Source organism: Lathamus discolor, chromosome 3 (genome assembly GCF_037157495.1).
Source record: "Lathamus discolor isolate bLatDis1 chromosome 3, bLatDis1.hap1, whole genome shotgun sequence".
Taxonomy (NCBI): Eukaryota; Metazoa; Chordata; class Aves; order Psittaciformes; family Psittacidae; genus Lathamus; species Lathamus discolor.
Window position 1 is genome coordinate 33,664,227 of NC_088886.1, and position 25,566 is coordinate 33,689,792.

Genomic DNA, 25,566 nt, shown 5'->3' on the forward strand with positions numbered 1-25,566 from the left:
CATCATGTCATTCTTTAAGCCTTCTGAAGCCAAAGCTGCATGAAAATTTCAGTTAATATAAGCTTTCTATGATATTATTATTTCTATAATTATTAAAAAAAAAAAAAGCTTTTTATAATTCTAATATTTGCAATTGCTCAAAATGCCTTGAAAAGGTAAAGCAAAACATATGAGGAAAAGGAGGCAAATTAATGTAGCTCAGGTATTTTTTTCTGTAATCTCAAATAGGAGGCAAGGTGAGGACAGCAAGTAATTTCCAACTTTCTATTCTTAGAGGAAAAAAATCAATTTTTTCACTGATTCTTGCTTTACTTAATAAGAACATGCACATAACTCTTTTGTTATCCTGACTTATAATTAATATCACAATAAAACCCCACAAGCATTAAAATACATGTATTATACTATTTGGCTTGGTTATTTCACACAAACACCAACATATGCATTAGCTCTGATGCTAATTAGAACTTGCACTCCTGTCCTGTCTGATACTTCAAAGCTTTAAACAAGACTAACACTTGTGAAAAATTAAGTAGGTAATACTTATTGTGACTTTCTTAATCCAATGTTAATATAATCTACCTACCTCTTCTCCAGTATACCACCCTAACATTTAAGTGAACATGCAGTACAATTCAGGCAACAATTAACATATGAAAATGACACATTTAATTTTGTAAGAAACAGAATTTTATCTTTGGATCATACATGATGCAAATAAGTGTACTTAAAAAGGGATTTTTCAGCTGTGAGAAACATGATGGGATCCTACAGACTATTACTATAGAAATCTACAGAATTTAATAGTTCACTGTGTCACTTTAAAGGCTTCTTAAAAAAATCCTTCTGCCTCCACTGCAGCAGGTATTCTTTTCTGTGCTAATCACATGAACTCTCAAGCAAATCCTTTTGATTTCAAAAAGATGAAGGTTTCACCCTCTTTTTGATGTAGTTTACAGGAGTTTTTCTGAAAGCCACCATGAAGAGACATTTTCTCATTTCCGTATGAACATGCTTTTTCCTGTTCTTTCTCAGACACGTGTCCTGCTAGATTTTCCATGTGGTTATCAGATTTATAGAACCTATGAGGACTCTTTGTCTCTGTTAATCTCAAGAAACTGTACTGAAATAACATTAAGGTTGCCAGGCCAAAGACTGGGAGGTTAGGAAACACCAGAATTAAGTTAAACTAATCTAATTTGGCTTCTTATGCAAATGCTTTATGAAACGGCCTACAGTTTTATAATTACATGCTCACATCTACCCCATGCCAACTTTGGAGCAAGGGGCAACACAGGTGCTCCATCAAACAGCTGCAAGAACTTCCTTAACAAGACAAAAGAGTGCATTTCTACTTCTCTGGGCAAACAGTTATGAGGTCTTCATTGAGCTTTTCCAACAAAATTCAGCCTGAAGCTGGCACCAGCAGAGATTATTTTAATTGCTCAAGCTTAAATTAAGAAAAACTACAAAAAAGCAAGCAAATGGGTTATGCAACTCTATCTGTAGGAATGCGTAGCATCAGTACCTGTAATGAATCTGGGGAGAAGCTGTATGCCATGAGACGAAAGCAAACAGAAGCCACGGACACTATAGTGTACAAACTGGTACCCATGGACCAGCCAGAGCAGGACATGATGTTAGGGAATCTGCCTCCAGTTAAAACTACTTCGCAAAGTACCCCAGGATTAAAAGTGTTGCTTTTTAAAGAAAATTAAACCAACCAACCAAACAGACCAGCTCCACAGCATCAGCACAGTATGCTCACGGCTGCTGTGTATCATGAATTACTATATTTTTGAGGGAAGTGTGAATATTTATGGCTATTGTTCAAAGAAGGATGCTGACTTCCACTCTAGTCTTTAACATTATATTACAATTTGCTGTTTCCCACACTTAAGCTTCTGTCAGATTTTCCACTTTAAATGTCAGCTTTGGTGTTTGGGTTTTTTTCCCAGTGTTTCTGCCATAATATTCGTTGGAATTTATGACTGAAATCTTCATTCTAAGAAGAAATTTGAAGAGGTAGAGTCAGTTTAAAGATTACCTGCACAGGGGAAGAAAAGAAACAAATAGGTATGCCCTTTTTTTCCCCCTGTTATACATGAAAAAAGTTTGCTTCGGTTTTTGATTCAGTTTCAAAATACACAAGCTCCTGTTGTTGCTTTTCACATTAGAAATGTGGGACAGGAAAAGCTCAGAGCAGCCAGGAAAATGAGAAATTTTATCAACTCAGAGTCAGACAAAGAGTTGAATTTAACTTCTGAGAGAGAAAATACTAAGAACAAAAAATACTTTAAACAACTGAAGTCCTATTCTCTTACTTAAAGATAGGACCCCAACGTAGATAAGAGAGGTATTTTTTTCCTGACCCCTAAAAAGACCCTTAAGAGCTCTGGCATTAACTAAACCAAATATTCTCCTCTGCTCAAGATAAGCAAAACTAAAATTTAAGAAGATTAAATTTCCAACCCTTTCAATGTTTTTTACACACATGAAGAAAATCATTATCCATTTTTTCACTTTTCTCCAAATTGTATGTATAATTACTTTTTAATATCTATATTAGGTACTGCAGCCAACATACCTCAAATTACCGTAATAAAACCAGTAAGAGATACATGCATACTAACATACACATCTAAATAAATCCATACAGAATGTATCTGTGTTGATACACAAGATCTGCTTGCCCCATCAGTGGTAAAACACCACTACAGCTACTGAGGAAATTTTGCCTTCTCCTTCCATGCAATTGCTACACAGCAGCGGGCATTTTTTGCTTTCCCTGAAAAATTCAGTGTACCGTAAACTGTGGTCCAGAGCATACAGAGAATGAGGACAAGACGTCTGATACAACATGGCAGAAGCACATCTGAAGGCTGGATTGTAATCCTCAGTGTTGCACTGCTATGAAATTTTTATAGTAATACAAGATTAAATAGGGTTTATCTCTATTTTTTGTAAGAACTTTGCACATCTTTACTCCTAAAACTATCCATGATGCATAAAGTAGCAATGACTTTTCAAATCTAATTAGTATGTTTTTCTGACTTTTCTACTTTACAGATTTCTGTCAGTATGAGGAAGGAAAATGAAGAAATTGGTTCGCTTTGATTTCAGTTGGGTCCAAGTTAATTTTTGTCTCAGACAACCCTGTGTTATTGCTTGACAGAGTATCTGAGATACAGAAATCTAAAGAACTGTAGTTTAATAAATATTAATATCATTGAAAATCCATAAAATACACTCTTGCTTTTATTTTTATATTGCTTTGATCTACAAACCCTAAAAAATCATCTTAATTTCATCTAGCAATGATTCTTTAACAAGCAGCATGTATTTGCAGTATCACCATTTTAGCAGTGATCTCAGCTACTACAAGAGTAACTCCCAAGAACAAAGTAATCAATAGGTTACTATGTGTCTGTCTTATAATTATTAATCTGAATACCATTTTGTTAAAAATGTACAACACACTTTCTTACTGCTTTTTAAATAAAACAGGAGAGAAAAAGAAAATCTACATCTGCCTCCTGAAACTGTTGGGTACCAGAGTTTTTAGCTGCTATGCTGCACTTGGAGCAGAATTTTAACACTATAGGCACCACCATATGCCCAAAGACACAGATATAACCAAGAACGTAGAGTCATATCAGCCATATGTTCAATGTAAAAATTGCAAGTTATTTTAATTGTGAAAACCAAGAAAACTTACTCCCAAAGCTGAAAATGCCTGAAAAGTATTCTTTTATTTACATTTTTGTTGGGTTTGGGGTTTGTGTTTGGGATTTTTAAGAAAATGAGTTTTTTAATCAGTAAGTGTAAACATTCTTTTACTATTCACAAGAAAGGAAGGCAAAATCGTATCAGAATCTGGATTACATCAGACTGGCAGCAAGATAAGGTCAATTAGGAATCAGACTTTTGCTAATTCAGATCTCTGTTTTATTACTGTGAGGAATCATTCTGACCCACTAAAGAGAGCAAAACAATAAAGCAGTTCAACCCTGCCTACCCCAGACCATAAAATTAGTATGGATATTGAAAAGCCAGGCTCATAGAAACACTGGCATTAATGCAGTTGTCACTGTATTACACACAATCTAAACCTCCTTTAAAAAATTTCTGGGCCATTAAGATAACATAGAGATCTTAAAATAAGGGCAATAATTTTGCCACATCTGCTGGCAGAACAAATGACACAACGACTCCAAGAAAGAAATAAAAGTAATTTTAATTATCTCTTCTTTGAAGGAGTCATTGGCTCAAGCCAGACTGTCTGGATCCAAATCTGAAGTTTTGCAAAGCTCAAGGTGAACCCCAGATGTGTTGTTAAGTCCCTGTCTACTTACATAAAGTCAGCTATCAGGGACATCAGCTCTTTCTATAAAACCACTAAGCACTTAACATCTGCTTGAACAGTCAGCATCTTGGGCGTGCTGCTGGATCTGTGAAGTCTCGCCCTGAAAGCAGCTAACAAATCATAACTGCTTGTTCTGTGGAACAGCATTTCATCGGCACCAGGTGCAAACCCAGATCAAAAGGAGGTGTGGGTAGTGTTCACAGTTAGCAAAACACTGCATCTTTCCCACTTTTCCGAACTGAAAGCATGATAGGTTCAATACAGTTTGTTCTGTGGCTTCGGTGCGTATAATGCTACAATTCAAACATGAATCTATTTCATACGATTGTTTCCTAATTTTTTCAGCATTGCATGAATGCCTTAAATACATGCAAATATAAAGCTGTCCAGGTGACACACTAAAAATACAATCAAAGCTGCTGCTTTTATAAAAGCAATTAGCAATCACTCATATTGCAATAGATGACAGCCTCCAGAGTATTGCTGCACTGGCAGGGAAGAAACTGCAACTTAGGTTCCAGTCAAATGTTCTGTTCTTTAATGCTATTTTGTTACAACGGGCAAGTACAAGGTTGCTGAGTATGTATTCATTTCTGCGTATAGCTTTTGCCTGATCTTTTCGTCCACAGGCTTAAATGCATATACTCCGTGACTGTACCTTAGAACATTCCCTCTTAAAGTTAGTGAAAAGAAAGTTACAGTAAATAAGCAAATAAATGCAACTGACAGTAAAGGCAGCCAACAGCAATGTCATGTTAGCTCAGGGTGGAAGTACATGACCATATCAATATTTGTCTTGCTCAGAATTCATGGTTACTACAATGATGCCTATTGATGCCCCAAAGGGGCCTGCAAGAAATGTGGAGGGGGATTTCTTAGCAGAACATGTAGGGATAGTACAATGGGGAATGGCTTTAAACCGAAAGAGGGAAGATTTAGATTAGATACAAGGAAGAAGTTCTTTGCTGTGAGCGTGGTGAGGCACTGTCACAGGTTGCTCAGAGAACCTGTGGCTGCCCCATCCCTGGCAGTTCAAAGCCAGGTTGGATGGGGCTTTGAGCAACCTGATCTAGTGGAAGGTGTCCCTGCCCATAGCAGGGTCATTGGAACTAGATGAGCTTTAAGGTCGCTTCCAACCCAAACCATTCTATAATTCATTACATGATTCTATAATACCACACAATGTGTCATACCATAACAAAGTTGCTGGCAAATAAGGTCAGCACCTGTGGATTTCTGTGAACTAAGTCTAGTCTATTCATTTCTGGTTACCATGTGTTGTTTCAAAACACTTTTATTCTTTGTGCTCATCCTTTCATGCATCTGAAAATAAAATCATATTATGAAAAAATGGAGAAAATTGTCATAATTCTACACAATGATAGGGACTGAGTTCCAAACACAGCCTCAGTGGGCATCTAATGCAGCACTTCGACGCCACACTGCTGCCTCTGGAAAGGACAGAAATACCGCAGGTACCCCCACTGGCCCAAAGAAAGCCCTGTGCTAGGGGCTGAATGCATCATTAATTCTTCTGACAGGGCCATTTCCCATAGTTTCATATGACTTTTGGAAACAATCACTAACTGGCTCACACATGAACTAGCCATGGTGGAGAGACAGACTTGCTCAATCTTCCATCTGAAACATGTGCTTGCCTCTGCCACCCATTGAGTTAAATGATTATATTAAGGAGCTGAAAGAGCACCACTAAGATGCTGAGTAGTAAACACACAAATCAGGTCAATCCTTTTGCTTTCCTTGTAATCCCTCTACGTTATTTGTTACTGGCTTTTATTGCTGCCTCTTTCTCCTCTTCGAGCATTCTGTGCATGCATCCAAGCATTCTTGCTCTCCGTCTCCTTCACACCATGTATTATGGCAATCTCTTCTTATCAAAACTCCTGTATTCTGCACTACTTTACTACATCCACTGGCTTTATATCTTCACCTCTGTTGTCTTTTCTTCACTGTAAATTCCCTAGAGCAGGGAACTTGTTTTCTCCAAGTTTGTACTAAAGCCTGTAAATTTACAGCACTCTAGGAATGTTTGATAACAGCACGTAAATAATTAATAAAAGCTGCAGCAACCTTTTCTTTTTCCCCTATTTGGAGGCTGTCAGGCAGCAAGACCAGTGGGAGGCAGAAAATATTTCATGGGCTAAGATAAAATGTGATTCTCGCCCCTATGGGGGGTAACTGACTGACAAATACTTGCACTTAGGAAAGATCAGGATTAAGTTGTACAGGAATTAAAGACAAGAAGCATTGCTTCAGCTATATGAAAACCATAAAAGCATCCCAGAAGCACCATAAACAGCCTGCCCCCCCCAAAAAAAAACATATAATAAAAAGAATGGGATTTTTTAATTTCAGCTCCACAATGATATGCAGTCTTTTTACACTCTCTGTGTGTGACTTTGCAGAAGTCCTCTCTTTTGTCCTAGTTGCTCCATCTTCAATGGAAAGCAAATAATTAAAGCATACAGTGGCAAATGATACTGCAGCCTTAAAGAAGTAGCAAATATTTCTAAAATGAAAAAAAGAAAAAGTGGGGGGAGGTGGAAGCATGAAATAAAGACAAATCAGACACAATAAGACTATGAGAGCAGGAAACCAAAAAAAATGTACAGAAAATGGTAAAAGGGATTTTCTATTGTAGGAGAGGCTATGATACAAGATATATCAAGACAGTAAGAATGGAGAAAAAAGGAACAAAGAAAAGGAAAAGATACTTATGTATATCAGGCACAATTTTCAAAATCTACCAAACATTCAAATCCCCTCTATCTGCCTCCAACCTTATGTCTGTTCATGGTTCATGTTGTGGACATGGAAATTCGTGCCTGGTCTTGTAAAACTTGATTTGAATTTTATGATTGATTTTTATGTGGCTACCAATGTACCCACTGAGTGCAAATGGTTACAGGTGCTTTACATTGGAGCACAACTGAAAGGACTTTATGGATTTTTCTGCAAAATAATCAATAATGTAATCCTGACGCTTATGTCAGTTTTGACGCTAAATATCCTAGTTTATGAAGGCAATCAAGTACTTTGGCACCAAAGAATAGTAACTGTACGCAAAGAAATTTGAACCTGAAAAGTGCAGGGACAAAACCAGAAGCCACTACGTCTAGCACTGAATGTTTAATCAGGCGAAACATCATAAAAACACAGCAAAAAAGGGGAGTAAATTACTTGATTTTAGTGCAGTCAAGTCTTCAAAATTAGTTCTCTTTTAGAACAGAGACATAATGACTAGCTTTTGAATAGATATTGGCACAGCAGGGCACACAAAAGCCCTGATTAGCTGCTGTATGATGGAATATTCAGTTAATATTTGTTCTATTTTGGTGTTGATTTCTGACCTTTCCTCTTTGACTTTAATTGGTCAAAATCCAAACCTTTCTGAATTTGTTAAATACCAGATAACTCTTTCTAAATTACCAGAATGCCAGGTCACATGCTGCAATAAAGATGGGGGGAAAGGCACTTGGCAGTTTTTTCTGTCACTTTTTCAAACTCAGCTACTTTTGAAATAGTAAGCAACATTCATAACAGTTGCAGCACCACCTGCGATGCAACGGTTCTTGAACTAGTTTTAGGGAACGAAAAAAATAACCAAACCAAACAGGAACTATGTTATGTCAAGCCTGATCCAGCTGTCCTGCACTTTCACTGAAAAAAGAGCAGGTATACTGCAACTGCAAAACTCCTACGCCAGTATTCTGTAAGAAAAGAATGTGATACAATCTTGCTCTAGATTTTAGTATTTGGCAAAACCTGCAGAAGCTTCTTCGTTAACTCCTAAACTGGTGATAACCTGGTGATTTTTTTCAACTCTTTGCGTTTACAATCAATATGGGAAAATACTTCACAGTCTTTCAGAGCTCTAGCTGCTGTTGGAATACTGTATGAGAGCCATCTCACTGACTGATTTACATCCACAACTCCTCTTCCAAGAGCTTCCTCCCCAAATTACACATGCTAATGATTTTCTATGCAAAATTTAACAACCTAATAGGCTGAACAAGTCAAATGAAAATGCACTAATTGTTGCCTTTGATGTATGCCATTCTGCCAATTCTCTCATGAAAACAGTATACTAGCATTAGCTGGAGTACTTACTAATACATATAGATAAAGGAAGAAAAGCTCATAGACTGATAGATATATATGTTAAGAAAACAACACTGCAGGCTGTAGAAAACACAGCTTCAAGAATTAGGATTTACACGAATGGCTATTATACACTGGAAACCCTTTTACACCAGAGCCCTGAAAACAAACTACCACAGAATAAATCAAAAACCTCTATCTGAATTACCTCGTGTTGGTTCGTAACACTGGGCTTATGCAGCAAAAGCAGTTAAAATAAGATTCAACACTCAAAATAATAAATACAGAATGAGGTAAGAGAGATGATAAAAGGCTGGAAAGAGAGCAGAAGGCTTCCTGCCTAACCCCAGAGATCTGAGATGAGCTCCCCCGAGAAAAAGCCAAATTGCTTTCTGAAGTAAGATTTCCACATGTATGTATTTTCTCACCTAGAGTACAAGTAATAATGTGGTATAGCCTATGACCAGCATCACAGAGAGCACTTTACAGTAGAAATTGGTTTATTCTGTCCTTCAGCCCAGTTCTGAGCATGAGGCTTGGTGGCACTGCAGTCTTAACACATGTAAATGAAACAGAGGGAAACAAACAATAAGGGAGTAAAATATTTTCTAAAGAAATACAGTGACACAAGATTACTTCCTATTGCTTTGTCTTTAAGAGTTTGCTTATAATGATTTGATAATCTAATCTAATTGATCTCTCCAAGTACTTCTATGGCTCTAATCAGTGTAGTATCTGATTAGTGGAACAGATCCATACTTTATCTCCAGATTTAATAACTAAATCTATACTTGAAATAGAGTCACACAAGTTCACCAGAGGCAGAGGGCCAGATGCTGCTTAGCCAGGGGAGGAGGGAGAGAATGGAAAAAGGCTACAGAGGTCCAGAATGACTGGAAAGAGAGAGTTGGCTTTGTGTCAAATCATCCCCCCGCAACCATGCTGCATTTAGACAGAACCAAAGGGTAACAGAAGTAAAGCAGAAATGTGACATAACTAATGGGGGCAGAACCAAAAATGAGCTACTCTCCATGGCCTGCTCTCCTTCAAACTGTCTTCTTCACAAGCATAAAGTAAATGTAATTATTATCATTTCTTTGTTCGCTTCCAGACTAACACTTCATCAGCCTGAAAATTATGACATTTCCTGAATATGTTTCAATGGCTTCTTAACCTTTCTAGTTCCTGAGTGCTGGTACAATGTCATGCTGCACTTAAGAGATTTCAGCAGTGAAATGGTTAACACAAAACTGCTAATATAACAACAGCATTCACGGAGCCAGATAATCACTCACACAGAATTTCAATCCAACGTCACTTAAAAATCAAAAGAAACCACTCTATTTCTTTAAGAAAGTGACAGCATTTAGAAGAATATTCATAATTCAAACAACAGGCAAAAATCTGACTTACTGCTGAATGTATCTATTTTTAATTGAGCAGCATTAAGGGCTAGCTTTTGCTCTGCCTTAGTTCAAAACTATCTTGTGGCATGTCCTCTAACACACACTTGGGTGCTGGACGGAGAGGGGTAACAGCCAGACCACTTGCACAATGCAAATATCAAGCATGGAAGGGATACAGAGCATTTCTTGTCATTTTTTTCTTCCTCTCATTTGACTGCTGCTTCCTTGCTGCACTGATACTCAGCCAAACTACCTTGCAGTTTGAGCATGTTGAAACTCTGGGCAGAAAAACAGCAACTGATATATATTAGCAAACTCCGGAGAGAAAAAGTTTCTGCCACTAAGAACTGCAATGTGGAACTGTGAACTGCCTTCTTCTTGGTCTTATTTTGCCTAAAGGGAAATAGCCCTTTAATCCTACTTCTATGCTTGGTTTGCACATAGCCTGGCAGTCTACACCTGCTTCAACGGTGTGTCAGGAGCCTTCTTTGCTGTCAAATCCCCTTCCTTGCTTCTTTCAGATCATCTTCTGTCTCCCAGTTCACCTCTGCAAGCAAATGTCCCTCTCGTGCCTAACCACATTCCAGTAGCCATCTTTAGAAGATGTCAGGAAAAGAAAGAAAATCAGCCTATCAAAAACACATGACTGTTTCACAGTTCAAGGGGCAATGTTCTCTGTCACACGTGAACGACACAGAATATAATGCACACAGAAGGGGATACGAGGGATTTCTGCTAACGGGCCCAGATTCAGGATTGTGAGGATTTTTACTTGTGACCTCCTCAGCAGTCACCCTTGTCTCTATAACTCCAGCACTCATTTCCCACAATCTGGTATCATAATGTGCTTTTGGCCAGGTAATACCTCCAATACTTGAACGGCAGCACTGCAAGAATCGCCAGTTAATCAAGGGTTTCATTGCACTTTAAAGGAAAGATAATTGATGCATCCTTTGTTTCTTTCTTTAGGTGAGACTTCATTTACAGAGACTTCATATAAAAGAAACTGCAGCTGCTTCAGCACTTAAGTATAGCAATTACTTTTTGTTTCGAAAGTTATTGTTTCCAGCAAAAGTAATCCATTTATCATTAACAAACAGCTCAGTTAGTGACTGAAAGTGTAGGAAAAAAAAAAAACTTACTTCCCTTTGATGTTCTACATAGCCCAGCTGTTAATTGATTTGTATGGAGACCTACTTCATCGGAGCTTAGCATTGCAGAGAAACAGGGAACAGACTAAGATTTTGAAATCTGGGTTTACAGCCTGATGATTTTGTGTGAAATTTTCCAAAAACACCCTGCCTCTATGGCAGACATACAGAGCAATATTTCATGGATCCAAAGTGCTACGTATAGATCATGGGGCACTGTCATTAACAAAAGCAGCCTTGGAGTGAGTAAATCTTCTGAAAAATCTGCTGTTTGGTTCACGAGTGGCTTAGAGCTGGCCTTCAGCAGCTAAATTCAGACATTAAAAAAAGTACAAATTCTTTTTGTCACTTTAAAATAAATATGAAAACATAAGAAAAATCAATATCAGTTTTGCAATCAAGTAAGATAAATTGTAATTGCTTTCCTTTGACCCTTCAGATCTGTTTAGGACTGTATAAATATACACCTATACACAGATAAACGCATGTTTCACATTCCCTTACCTCTGGGTCCACCTTGTTAAAACTATTGCTTTGGTAATGAGGATTCTCAGAGACCATAAACTCTCACTGGTTCAGCTAGATCCAGCTGGTGAACGGTATGTTCTGTTTGCCTGTTCACAATGTTAATATTACTATATTAAAGACTGAAAAGCAGAGTAGGGTTGGCAGACACTAAAAAACTCCCTGCCAGGGCACTGGAAGGAAGCTTGACAACAACAGTGGTGCTCAGCTTTTGGTTAAAGTGCAGTAAGTCCTTAGAAAAACACCATAACCACATGACAAAATCAGTTCTTGTGTTGCCTGCCTCAGCAATGAACCTAAACACGAGATGGTACAAACAGGGAGCTCCTCTCTAGGCCACAGATGGATGGTCTTTCTTCAGCCTGGGGCATGGTAAAACATTATTGCTGCCTCCAGGATCTCCTGCCTCTTGGAGCTTTGTTTATATTCTTTTGTGGAACATTAAAATTCTGCATTAGAGTAGACCCTGCAAACCTTCCTTAATCACGCTTGAGCAAAAATGAGCTGACATGTATTAAGTGAAATGAAAAGGTTTGCCAACCTGCCTGAATGCATCTGAAGTAACTGGGAAAAATGTGCATGAGTCATTCCCCTAACAAAACTGTGAGCAAAGACTGGAGGAGGAGCCCCAGCTGGCAGGTGGGAGGTAAGCAGCCGGGTGCAAGAGAGATGGGAGGCCCCTCCAGTTGGTTTGCAGATAGCTTCAGTCTGCCCAGAGCAGCAGCCCGACAGTCGGTTGCTGTCTTTAGAAGCAAAACCAAAGTGGATGCCATGGTAAAGGTGACTGCATAGTTGCCAGTCAAGCCATAGCTACGCTGTTACATACCCTTAAGAACACACTACATGAGATGTAAAAGAACAGAATGATAAAATAAACCTAAAAATTATATATGCCTTACTGCTCCTTTCAATGACTCTTAAAATTAACTGAAGGAAGAGAGATCATCTGTATACTGCAGAAGGTTGACACTAAAGACAAAGAGAAATCTGTGATCCTGAGGTTTTGGTAGATTCTGTCATATGCTACTCCTGCTCATGATTCCCCATCCACCTGGAAGGGGAGAGAGACACTCCATAGGGTTCCTCAGTATCCCCACTGCTTAGTCCACGTCCTGTGCTTGGGGCATCACATGCATCTGTGCTCCAAGAGGAATTTTTCCCCAACACCTGGAGCTGCACAACTTGGCCATTCCAATATATAAGCAGATCATCAAAACTCAGCATGTAATGAAAACCTCCCTGTATTTAGTGAAGCCTTTCCATCAGCTTAATCCAACCATTGGATAGTTTTTTCCCTGTGTATAGAAGAAGTAGGTCTAAGTACAGTCTGCACTTGCACACAGAGCCTACTTGCTCTGGGCTGAGTCTTCTTGAAAGCTTCAGCAAGCTGTGCAGTCTTCTTCGTACACAATGCACCTTTCCATTAAAAAACTGCAGACAGTTTTTAGATGTAAGAATATAGAGAACTGAAAATAAAGACACAAAGGCAAGAGAGGCAAATCCTTTTCCATGAGCTCTGTGAAGTCTTTTCTCAAAATAACTTTGGAGGGGTTTTACTGCCAGTTTATAATGTGGATGAATCACTTCTGATATTTCTGATAAAACAATATTCAAAACTTCAAAATCACTTCCAATTCATTTATGCCACCATTTAATTAGGGCTTCTGCAACATGTTACAAGGACGTCATTATCCCCTATAATTGTATAATAATTACAATTTTTAATGAAATAATTGCAAGTACACTAGATGTGTAGATATAATTATGGTAATTACATAAATACCTGATTTTCAGCTAATAATTAAAGAAGGCCTTTACAAAACCAGTGAAATTTAACAAATGGAAGCTTTCCAGAAACAAATACAAATAATAAATTGTTGTCTCCTCTAGTTTTCACCTTACTACATTATATCTCCCTATATATACTATGTGATTTTCCACACATTATAATATTTATAAAATGTGGATTAAAAAAATATATTTAAATAAATATTATATCATACCAAAACACCTCCATAATTCACCTCTACAGGGCCTGATCCAAAAACACCGACACTAATTGTAGATCAAACCTAATAATCCTGCAGTAGCTCAGCATCTCATAGGACACAGAACTGTAGATTACCACTGAGTGAAGAAAGATGTGAACAAGTTCCCACAACGCATACAAACTGTATTCTGAGTCCTTTTCAACAAAAGGGACAGATCTTGGACTACCATAAAATGTGTCTTTTTGGTCAAGTCTACTGGCTATACCTCTGCTAACACAAAGACCTCACAGAAGATTTATTCTCCCTCCGGCTCCCTTCATGGACAACCCTTTACAAAGAAATGATATTTCAATAAAGAAACTTCTTCCACAGCTTTATAGCTGAAGAACCAGAAACTACTCAGCCAGGTGATTTTCCTTCTCTTCAAACACATTCCTAAGAACAGGAAAGGCAAAAGCCACCCTCAATAAAAAGCACACAGAAAAGCCTGCCAGTGCAGGTTCTGATTGCTGCTGTGATAGCATAAAGGGATATTAAAAGAATTCCCACAGCAGAGGAATTAGTAATGTGATTTACTGTTGCTGCTGAAATGCTTCAAAACACTTTGTCAAAACTCTGGAGGGGAAAATCAGCTGCAGCACCTGCATTATGCCATTTCCACATCTTCCAACTTCTGCACTCACAACAGCCCTGACGTGATTCTGATTCTGGCCAGAGACCACTCTGGTCCCAGCAATGTGTTAGAGTGTAACTGCAAACATGGCTTAAGGTCAGCTTTGTCCCATTTCCCTTAGCTTTGTATTGTTCAGTGCTGCTTCTTTTTAGGATAAATCTTCATTATTACAAGTATGAGAAAGTAAAATACTAGATATTAGTATTAAACCAGAAGGAAACGGTTTGATATCCCAAAAACAAATCTCATTTATGTTAAGCTCATTAAAGCAATTGGCTTCTGAATGCAGAGTATAATTAATAATACTATACAAATCAAAGTAGAGGAGACATGTAAATTTGACAACATAAAGGAAATAATAATGAAGAGAACTAAAGAATTATAAGTGAAAAGAATTTGAAAAAAACCCCACAAAATTATACTGGAGCAATACTGAAATTATAAGGAGATTATTAACATTATACTTGAGATGATCCTTAAGAATGGTTTGACACATGTAAGCATCATGGTGCAAGCTTAAAGATTATGTAAAGAATACTAAAAATATTTGTATCCCTGTGTACTATAAGGAAACAAAGAAATTAAGCATGAACACAGAGAAGAGCAAAGGAATAATATCACAATACAGGGAAAAAAAGACGAAAAAGCAAGAAGAAAAGAATAGTTACCCAAAAGTAATATCAGTTCCTCAAGTGCTCCTCCTGAAAATGCACAACTATAATTATGTAGCTATTTTTTTAAATATTTGTCCATGCTGACTTTAATGATAAATTAGAGGCTGTCAGATTGAAAACACTATCTCACTGTTGTTTAAAGAATACAACTGGTCCATCCCGTGGAAGATCAGGGGAAGAATCACAAACCAGTTTTATCTGACTTAGTATTATCAGGGTAACAGTACTACTTTAGAGCCTGCATGCGGGAGGATGTAGAAAATGAAAAGCAAGCAGTAAAATAACAGACAAGGAACGGAATTAGATCAGAATTTAAGACCCGTTAGAGCTATAAGCACTGTCAAGGTATATGAGCAAAGCAATGACAGCACAAAGACTGTGTGGTCAGCAAGAACCCACAGCAACCAGACATTCACAAAGGACTTTGACCAGCGCTGATGGCATTTAAGATGACTGGAGTCTTAAAATGCAGTCTGCAAAGTCTTCTATTGTCAAGCATTGCTTCACCCAGAAAGAGGACTGTAGAAAGTACATCAGTGTTTAAGCATTTTATTCTATTTCAAATATGACATAAACCTACTGCACAACTTTGAAAAAAGCTGCTAACTGACACTAACAGCTTTAGATTGTGAAAGGGATGAAAAGGGCTGTACAAGACAACGTTTGCTTCATTATCTTCTTCCATGTATTACTAATATAATAGGAAATGCTGCAGTGGTACCTAAGGAATGAAAAACAGGAAGACAGTGCTTCAAAAAGGAACAGAAAAATAGAACAATCCTGGTGTCTCAGTGCATAGCACTGGGGTTCAGGATTACAGACTACATTTGTTCCTGCTGATACTGCTGGGATGAATTTTGACCTCACAAGGCCAGAACAAGGATGAGGGCTCTTCAGCCAGAAGCCAGCACGGGTGAATGGAGGCAAAAATTCTAAACGTGCACAGGCCAGCCACTGACACAAATATCCTACAGAAAAATAATTCATTATGTATTTTTCAGAGTGGTCTATTGAAGATACACACCCTATGTGACAGTTGATATACACCAAAATATGCACTAAGGTAACTCTTTTTTTGCTTTTACACTCACTCTGAAGTCACCACGAGCCCTGGCAAATGCTCCATAAGTGCACATTCTTGACATACTGGCAATGCAATGTATTTTGACATAGCTCACTGTACAATGATGGAGGCTCACACCTTAGATTTCATACTTTTCATTTATATGGCCATGGGGAAAGAATATTTCAATCATTTTTGACAATATACCATCTAGAAGTCAATTACTTCAATATAATTTTCTACATTACATAGAGAAAAAGAACCTAATAATCAAATGATATATTTTGCCAGTGGAAATACACATTTTAACAGGTCTCAGCTTGTCCTTTTCTGATTGATTTCAGAGCTGAAACAGGTAATAAAGAAAGAAGTTCATTTCATGAAGTCCATAGGAGCTGCACATGTTGCATTAATTCCTCTTTTCCAAAACCTGATGATAAGTAAACAGTTCAAGGAAAGTTAAATTAAATATTGGAACGAACACCCAAAAGAAACACAGGGTAACAGTCTAAATTTCTTAGATTTGCAAAAAATATTTCATATTGCTAAGCTTAAAAGCCTTAAAGTTATCAGTGCCATTTACAAATCACAATTGATGTAATGTATTCTCTGTTGAAAACAATGAATGATCAAAGCAGGATAAGATTACAGCGCTGTGATTTGTGTTTCACTTCCAAGAATGTATATGTATGTATGTGTATATGTACCTATGTGTCCATAGTAACCACAGCCCTAACTGAGAAAGTATGGTGTTGGGAGCTTTGCTTTGAAAATCAAGTAGCCCATTAGGGGGCATAAATATTAATAGAGCTGTCTAATCCTACATTCTCAAATGAGGTAGTTCAGATCATGATTCTTTGCATTTAAAATTTATTCACTGCGCTGACCAGAATAGGAAACAGAATCCACATGTGAAGAAGTCACTGATACTGGGCAGTCTCTTAGCCACTGTTAATACCTAAACATAAAAATAAGGATTAAGTCATTTCTTTCCTTATTCTATTCCCAGTTCTCCTACAAAAGTATCAAAAATTGTATGTGCCTAGTTCCATGACACTGAGTATGTGTCATATTCTCTATAGAAACTGCACCTCCATGTTTTCACATTCATGTATCTTCAGGCAACATGAAGGCTTTAGTACTGGTTCGTGAGAAAGAGCATACTGTCATCCCAAGTGCAGAACACACAATACCCGGGGTTTCTTTAAGTGGTCATACTAGTAATCATTTTCAAATTATCTTTATATAGGCATCATTAAAGTAAGAATTTCATGCTGGAAACTACTGTAATGCAAATAAATTTACATATAGTATTAAGAAAGCACAGGCATGCAGCTAAAGCAAGACATACAGTCCTCCTAAGAGATAAGTTACCCTATCATTCTGGATCACCAGTAAAATATTTTTGCTTTGACTACAAAGAGAGTTCTGAAATACCAAACATAGTGCAAAACTATTTAAGTATGGCCTAAAAATGATGCAAAAGTTTGACAGGAAATAACACATAATCAACAATGTAACAAGTATCAAACAGTAAAATGCTGTTATCTGCAATATCACCTAGGTTCTATTAAAATTTAGAATTCTAGATTCTAAACTCTAAAAAAGCAACACAAAATTAATTAGGTGTCTTTGCACAGGTTTTCTAAAACCAGCCCTAGCAAATACAGAGGTTTCTTCTTATATGCATATCCATAATGGAATTAGTAACATCTGACCTTCACGTACCTGAAGCAAGACATGAGAACAGATGATCTTTATCAGTAAATTGAAGTATACTGAAATACAGACACACGTATTTAGCAAAAAGCATACTGTATTGTCACATTCTTTTTGACCTGGCTCCAGCTGGTCCTTTTGTAGTCTCTGCAGTGTGCATATCCAAGTCCTACCAACAGGTGGTAATGGCTATAATGCTCACTACAATCTCTAGCATAACTCATGGATAGAATTCCTCTCATTTCTGCATCCATCTATCATCATCAGAATACTCCCTGTTCTTCAAAATTTTTACTCATGTCCCTCAGCTGACAACTAAGTACAGATACTGATTTATTTATCTAATCCCATCTATTTCATGTAATAAGAAAGAATCTAACAATATATAAAATAGCATAGTTGGTTCAATCACTTTGAACTTAAATATCTTTGATTAATTAAAAAGATGGTGTAAGGTCTGCCTCTTATTTTCATATTTTCTCTTTCCAGTAATTTTCATCCCTAAATGCAATGAAATGACTGTAACCTAAAAATCCCACAAGAATATTCGGCCTTTCTTCTTTTTCACACAAACTCAATGCTGTTTCTAAGCTGCTTCTGCTAAGATGCTATGACGCTATTGCAACTTTGTTCTAGATTCCTTTTACTTGGAAAAGGAAATCCAAGCCAAGGCTAATCTTAGGTTATAAACAGGTAAGTAGAGCATGATTTACTTGGAGAACAGAGACTACTACAACTATGCCAACTGCTCAGGCTGAAGGTATTCAGGAGTTCTCTGCATTTGTCAGCAGGGAAAGGTGGGGTTTTTATTGTGCTGTGCATGCAGTGGATTTAACTGGAAAGGTGCCTACTGAATTTCAAATAACTCTCTTTATTCTCCTTCAAGCTCACAGGACAATAAACACGACTTCCTCATTTCCTGGGCTCTCCCTCCCTTTATTTTTACTGGGTTTCCGATTTTTTCAGTATTCTCCCATAGTAAAAGATGTTTTCTTAGAACAGTGATGGAGATCTGCATCTTTATTTATGACTTTGTGAATCAGTGTCTGGGTGATAGGAAGTGAAAGTTGCTCAGCTAATTACACACGCCTGATGAACTGCGTAATAACTGCTGCAGCACTGCACATTAATTGAATGCATATAAATGACAGCAGTTATTCTAACTTGAATGATGTGTGAAGAAGTGACGCTGCTCACAGTACCCTGATTATCTTTGTTTCCAATTTTGGGAATCCAGCTTAAACAATTGTATTTTTACAACACAGAACAAAACTTCCCTAATAGAAAACAGTAAAAGTCACCTCAAAGCCCGGCACTTTAAAAACAAATTGCCTTAAGCCACTGAAAGTGGATTTATACATCTAAAAAAGTATACATTGAGCAACTACAATTGACAATAATTAACAGCTAGTTGCAATTACCAGTCAGTAAGAGATGTAAGAGCAAAAACCTTGGAAAATAAGGCCACCTCCATTTAGATGACAAGATACTGCCTTAAAAAACTAATGCAGAGTTTACAGAGTTGAACAGGGCTTTACCCTAAACAATTTCCTGCTATGATGCTTTGCTAAAATGTTATCTGTTCTGGAATAACAGGGACATATAGCTACTGATGTAAAAAATATGTATTACAGCTAATAGGCAACCATATATGTCCACACTACTCTTTGTTTACCCTCAGAAGTTTTCTAGATTCAAATGTAGGCCAGCTATTAAATAACACATTATTTAAAAAAATAGTAAAAAGAAATAATCTGCTATAGAACAAACGCATAAAGTAGTACAAAATCAGTGCTTTAAACTAGTATCAAATGCCTACTTTAAATGAGTACCAAAATATACTTTCTATATTGTGTCTCAACTGCTTTGAGAATTTGCAAATGTTCACAAAGAATCTGCAAATTCTCCCATGCTACCTAAGATGAAAAGGGTAGAAGCCAAGTTTCAAAGCTCCCAAAAGCAACCTCGTTTCCAAAGTGCCATGTCATAATATTTTAACATTTCCCTACACCCCTATTAAGCGATTTTCAGCTTTACAAAGAGAGCAGTAATCACCTAATGAAGAAAGTCAACACTCACTTTCAGAAACGTGTAAATGAAAAGAAAAAAAAGGTATTTCACATCTACATTTCAGGAAAGTTAACAATGTTCCAAAAAAATACGGTGTATCACGGAGTAAGTCGACGCAGACTTTCAGTTCTGCTTTGCCATAATATATCACAGCCATCGTGCTATACCACTGGAATATAGAGCTGCGGAGCCATGCCAGCAACTTCACTGGCAATAGTACTAGGCCCCAGTCATACGAGCTACCTCCCATTCATGCATATACAACATACTGTACCTATGTGTGAGTGCCAAACACTCCTCTGAGCCATGAGGCCAAGATAGAGAAGCTGCCAATAAGGTCAGCATGAGATAGTGACAGAGAGATGATCAGGTGCAACTGAGTTCAGGCTTTACGAATGTTATCTTCTCATCTGCTTTACATGGTCCTCTCCTTAAATACCTTTCTAGCTTCATTAGGACAAGACAGTCCCTAACAGTTCACTCCACAGCATAAACAAATCAGCCTCTTTCAGCTGTATTATTCATTCTTCCTTTGCAAGGTCTTGATCTTTCCCCCATATTTTTTGTGTCCACTTTATACATACCTCCTTTTCTACAAATTTTCTTGCCGGGTTTTCTGGCACATTCCTTGGATATTCTTTTGACTGAAAAATGAATAGAAGACTAGAAAATAACATGGAGCTCCATCACAGACAGTAGGAGCATGCAACACCACTATCTAACTTAAATATGACCTGCTTTATTAGGTGCGGAAGACTCTCAACTGGTTGTGCCTGCACATGCAATGGATAAGATGTTGATGCATCTTCCCAGAAGTCAGTGGGTGGCAATGAGAATTAGGCACCAACTTTGACCTAAAAATACACGTGCTGTGGGAGAAAAAAAATGAGTGTAGACAGAAAGAAAACAAAAACAAAAACCAGGGACAGATACACACACAGAAAAGAAGCATGCATACATGTAATATGCTGGCATGCAAACAAAGAAAGCCATGCATGCTACCAGTACACGTGAATTAATATTGTTAGAACGTAGAACAGGAAAATAAAAAGATCTCCCTGTTTCGCCTGCTGTTAACTCACCATCCTCGGTTGGGACATAGATATTTAAATAGAGGCAGTCTTCATTCTGATCTTGTACATAGGTGGAAACTACATCCAAATTATTAGTAAACCACACAGGAAGCATGACTTCAGGCAACCTGCCTTCTATAATGTTCTGGGGGCACACTGGAGCATACTGAGTGGTATTTCTGATATTTGCCCATGGAGACGGAGGCTCAGGAGGTTGAAAGCGGCGCTCCCCTGTTGGAGGGGCAGCATACGGAACCCCAAGAAACTGAATAACGGGCCCCAAAATTTCATTATTAAGTTCCTTCTTAATCCCTCTTATCTTGCCAAAGTTGGTGGTCACCACTGGGTTGGTATCATCCAATTTTTGGGAGGACACAGCTGCAGCATGAAGCAAAAATCCAAGTATACAAGAAGCAAAAGTGGCATTCAATCCCATGTGTAACAGGCGGACTATCATCGCTCTCCATACACAGTTCAGCCACATGGATCTTGGAAAGGCCATGGTCCCTCATTAGTTGTGTAACTACAGTGAAGCAATTTGATTTGTATCCACTGGTGAAAAACAGGGCAACCGAAGGAAACAGATCAAGTTTCCTAAATAGGTGCCTGTCAGAAAAATCTCAAAAGGCTTTTCATGCGGTAAGTATCTTCCATTGATTTCACACTTATTGAAGCTGCATCTTCACTCAGCACTATTTATCAGACTACATCCTATTGACAATTCTGTTTTCCATAGCAGCAATACGAAGAAAGCAGCCATTTACTGCAGAATCCCCTCTTATAAATCAAATCCAGTTAGCCGCAGGTCTATATCCTGGAGAAAATGAAAATAAATCATTAGCATGAAAGAGCTAATATGAGTAGAGTGATAACTAGATGTTTCACAAATTATTTACATACATTAATAGTTGCTAGAGTCATGTAAGTAAAACTGCAGTAGCTTATGGGTCCATGAAGTGGCAGGTGAAACACTCACTACTGGTTTATCTGTAACGTCACCTGCTGAATTTATAGAGATTTTTCAGAATAAGCAGAACCCACAGAAAACACATTTTTAAAATTCATCTTTTTAAAAATTAAGTAATTTGCTCACAGGCTACATTACATAAGTGTTTATGTTAATGTTTTATTTAACTTAATCAGTTCATAATCAATTTTCACCTTGTTTGCACAAGTTGATTATTTTTTAAATCAGAAGATAATGAAATTAAGTTAGGCATACTAAAGACTCAAATGCATTTTATCTCATTAAAAGCAGATTATAATACATACAAACTTTTTGTTGTTCATTTTAAAATACAACTTCTTATTAAAACATTGAGGCAACTGGAATATATTTGTATGGATAACATTAATTACTGTGCTTTTTAATGATAATCTGAATTACCATACTTTATATGGTTTTCTTATTTCACAAGTTTCTGATAGCTGATAAAAAACACATACAAGGGTGAAATGTTCACATCAACAAAGGATCAAAATCTGCTCCCACTAAAGGGAAGGGCAAACTCTGAATTTGCACATAACTGGACCTCAGTGCTCTTTTTTCAAAACAGATTTGGAAAAGGATATGAACAGATAGTTTAGGGATGGAGCTGAATATCAGAGTTTTTACTTAAGACCAATCCTGCATTCCTTATAAACTACTGACTTGAGTGAAAAATGAAAACGCATGATGAATGCACCAAATCCCTACTATCCTCAATTTATAACAGAAACAATAAACGTTCCCACAGGACAGGAGATATCTTATCTTTCATACGCCCGCATGCTGACTGAACAATATCCTAGAAAAACAATCAGTTAGGATCACAGACTGTATAATCTCAAATTCCAGATCTTATTTTCAACTACTTCAGCTCAGAGGTTGTCACACAAAGCTGTGTTCCAGCACTTCTGAAAATTGCTCAGTGCATATCATTATAACTTCCATATTCATGTTAAACACATTTCCACTACGACTTACAATATATGCAACATACCAGTGTAATCTTACACTCCCGATTAAGCAGTGTGTAATGCACAAGAAATGTGTTTTGCTTTGTATAGGAAACATCTTAAACCACCGGCTTTTAAAACAGCATTGGCAGCTTTAATGAGGATTGTTTTTTTTTTATCATGTCTATACACATTGTAGAGAGAATTCAAAAGAACGGCTTGTGTAATAGTCAGACTACCCTGCAGTTTGGGTTATTAAAAAGGAGATTGTAAAAGCTATATAGGACAGCAGGAGATTTGGTTCATGTCTAGTGTTCCTTTAGCTCTGAACAATCTATCTCAGGAGGCAATAAGGAGATAGATGAAGCTTTTCTATAATTTTCTCTCTCCCTTTCTTTCTCTGCTAATTCTAACACCTTCACTGTGAAACTGCATTAACAAACAGGCTTGTATCCTCTATTCTCCAGTTTCAAATTTTCAGTGTTTGCTGGAAACACACCAATTTAGCTGCAGAAAATAATTCCCCAAACTTGATGTACATGTTAGCATTCAGTTTAATAAACTTACACAGAATGGCATGCAGACAACTGCCTCTTGGAAGACTGTTGCTTTGTTGCATTTCAAATCTTGAAGGTAGCAGGATATTACTTGAGAAATACATAGACAAGTGCCAGAACAGAAAGCAGCAAGTACGACTTTACTCTTCTGGGCTGATGTACAGTAGGTTATGGAAAGATGGAAGCTTATTTCTTAGTGGTATTCAAAAACCTCTACAGATTTAAACCTTTTCCACTAGGTCTTCGAATCCTAGCTTTTTGTTTTTTTCCTGTCTGAAGTGGAAAAATGTAATCTATCTTCTTTCTCAAATTTAAACTTGTAAATAGCAGGAACCTAACCTCAGTAACCCTCCAGCTAATTTACATGGTCTAGGGAGGTCTGAGGACAAACCAAATTCAACATAGCTATGCCAAACAATAGCGCCCTACATGTCAAGCTGATGAGTTAGCTCAACATGGAAAATTACCAAATTGCTACTAATAAGTCATTCAGCACTTTAAGAGTCTAAGACCTGTCTAAAACTATTTTTTCAGTCAGATCTAAGACAACTTTTTCATACACTTGATACCTAAATGGCAAATTCAACACAAATCCTATGCCTGGGCTATAGTTTTAAGCTTGTCCTTCAGCTGTTTTGCCATTGCAGCTGAACAGTTCTGCTGCGATCTAAAGTTCTGGTCTGCCTCCCATAAACAAGGTTTTACTGCAAGACAGAGACAGGAGTCTAAAAAGGTAAGAATATAATGCAATACTATGTTTGGCTATTTTTGATTAATTAACTGTTGGGTAGTAGCTGGTGTCAGTGAACAAATGTATAAGCTACACAGGGCAGTAAATTGGAAAGCACTTGCAGAATTGGAATCAACAGATTTGCACCGTATTTGTAACTTAAATTTTGGATATTTTTGTTTGTTTGTTTGTTTTCCTTCACAAGTCTTTCTTTCTAAATGGCTAAGTAACAGTTTATTTTTGAGACTGAGAGGTCGAACATTCAAGCCTGTCACTGGCTGCCCTGAAGCTATAACATTAAAAACACAAATTCACAGAAAGAAAGAGGCTGAGATTACTCAAATCTTTTAAGACTTTTATGCCAAAATTTTACTTCAAGCACTAGATGGAAAGCCAACAAGGAAATGAGCCTGGGGGATGTTTTAATTGTTGAGGGTCAATGTCGGACAAAATTTTTTTAGTCCTCCACCAAGTTATCTACATAGGACTATCCATTGGTATCTGGACTTGACTGAACAGGAATCAGTGGAAAGAGAAGTAATAAATGCGAATAGGAATGATCAGAGAGATGAGCAGGGGAATAAGGAGTACTGATGATCGATTTGGGGTAAGCTTCTTGTGGATCTGAGGAGGAGGAGGAGAAAAATCTTCAGATTTTACTATTGTCTAGATGTGAAGATCGCAACTGGTCCCTGTGCTAATACAAATGAATTCTACTGTAAAAAGTATTTGATAAAGTCTTTCATGGTCATTGGAACAGTCTACACAATATAAAGGTTTTTTTTTTTTTTTCCTTTCATCTATTATTTTATGATCTTCCTTTCTGAATTTAAATTACTTTATAGCTCAGATTCTGAAATACTTTAGAGAGGCATTTAGTATGCTGAGGAGCAAGCAATCCAAGATAACTTCAGTGCATCTTTGCATTTCCAATGACACCAGGCATCCCACAACAGTTTACATCTGCTGCAAACTGCAACAGCTAAACTTCTCTTTGTTACTCATGCAAAGAGCATCAAATCTTAAGGGATGGCTTGAACTGCACCACCTGTCAATAGTTCCAATGGACTAATAAAACCTTTGGTGGCACTCAAGGCTTACAGCCATATGCCAGCTTCGGCACATGTAAAGGCATTCTTATGATTATCTCCAAACCACCGGCTGTTTTCTTTTTAGCTGAAGAGGTACCCAGTAATTTGATATTCATGCTTAAAAACTCCTTTCCACCTCAGTTTTGCTAGTAAATCCCAACTGCACAAATATTCATAGAAAGCAACTGTAAGAGTTTTGAACTGCACACAATGCTGCTTCATTTCAAAACACAAATGCTACTTTGCAGAAACAACGACATTTGCATCCATTTTTACTTACAACAGTCTCTACTTAGAACTAAGAGCCCAGAGTTGTTTCATGTCTCTAAAGAGAAATCCATGTTCTGAAATATGCTACAATGACAAACAGGAACGTGGCCAGTGGAACAGAAGCCATTAAAGGAAAGAGGCTGATCC

At 37.4% G+C, this 25,566-nt stretch overlaps 1 protein-coding gene across 5 annotated transcripts in view; it reads right to left on the reverse strand.

Annotated features, from left to right (window-relative positions):
• NLGN1 (neuroligin 1) overlaps positions 1-25,566 on the reverse strand; it is a 482,423-nt gene that overhangs the window by 315,023 nt on the left and 141,834 nt on the right. For 4 of the 5 annotated variants that reach the window (XM_065674563.1, XM_065674562.1, XM_065674564.1 and 1 more), the window contains exons 2-3: positions 20,843-21,647; positions 20,345-20,404 (exon numbers count right to left, since the gene is read on the reverse strand). In XM_065674563.1, the coding sequence (XP_065530635.1) occupies positions 20,345-20,404; positions 20,843-21,335 (553 nt within the window). In that variant the 5' untranslated portion in view covers positions 21,336-21,647. The remainder of the gene's footprint in view (positions 1-20,344; positions 20,405-20,842; positions 21,648-25,566) is intronic. The other variant, XM_065674565.1, reaches the window with a different exon arrangement.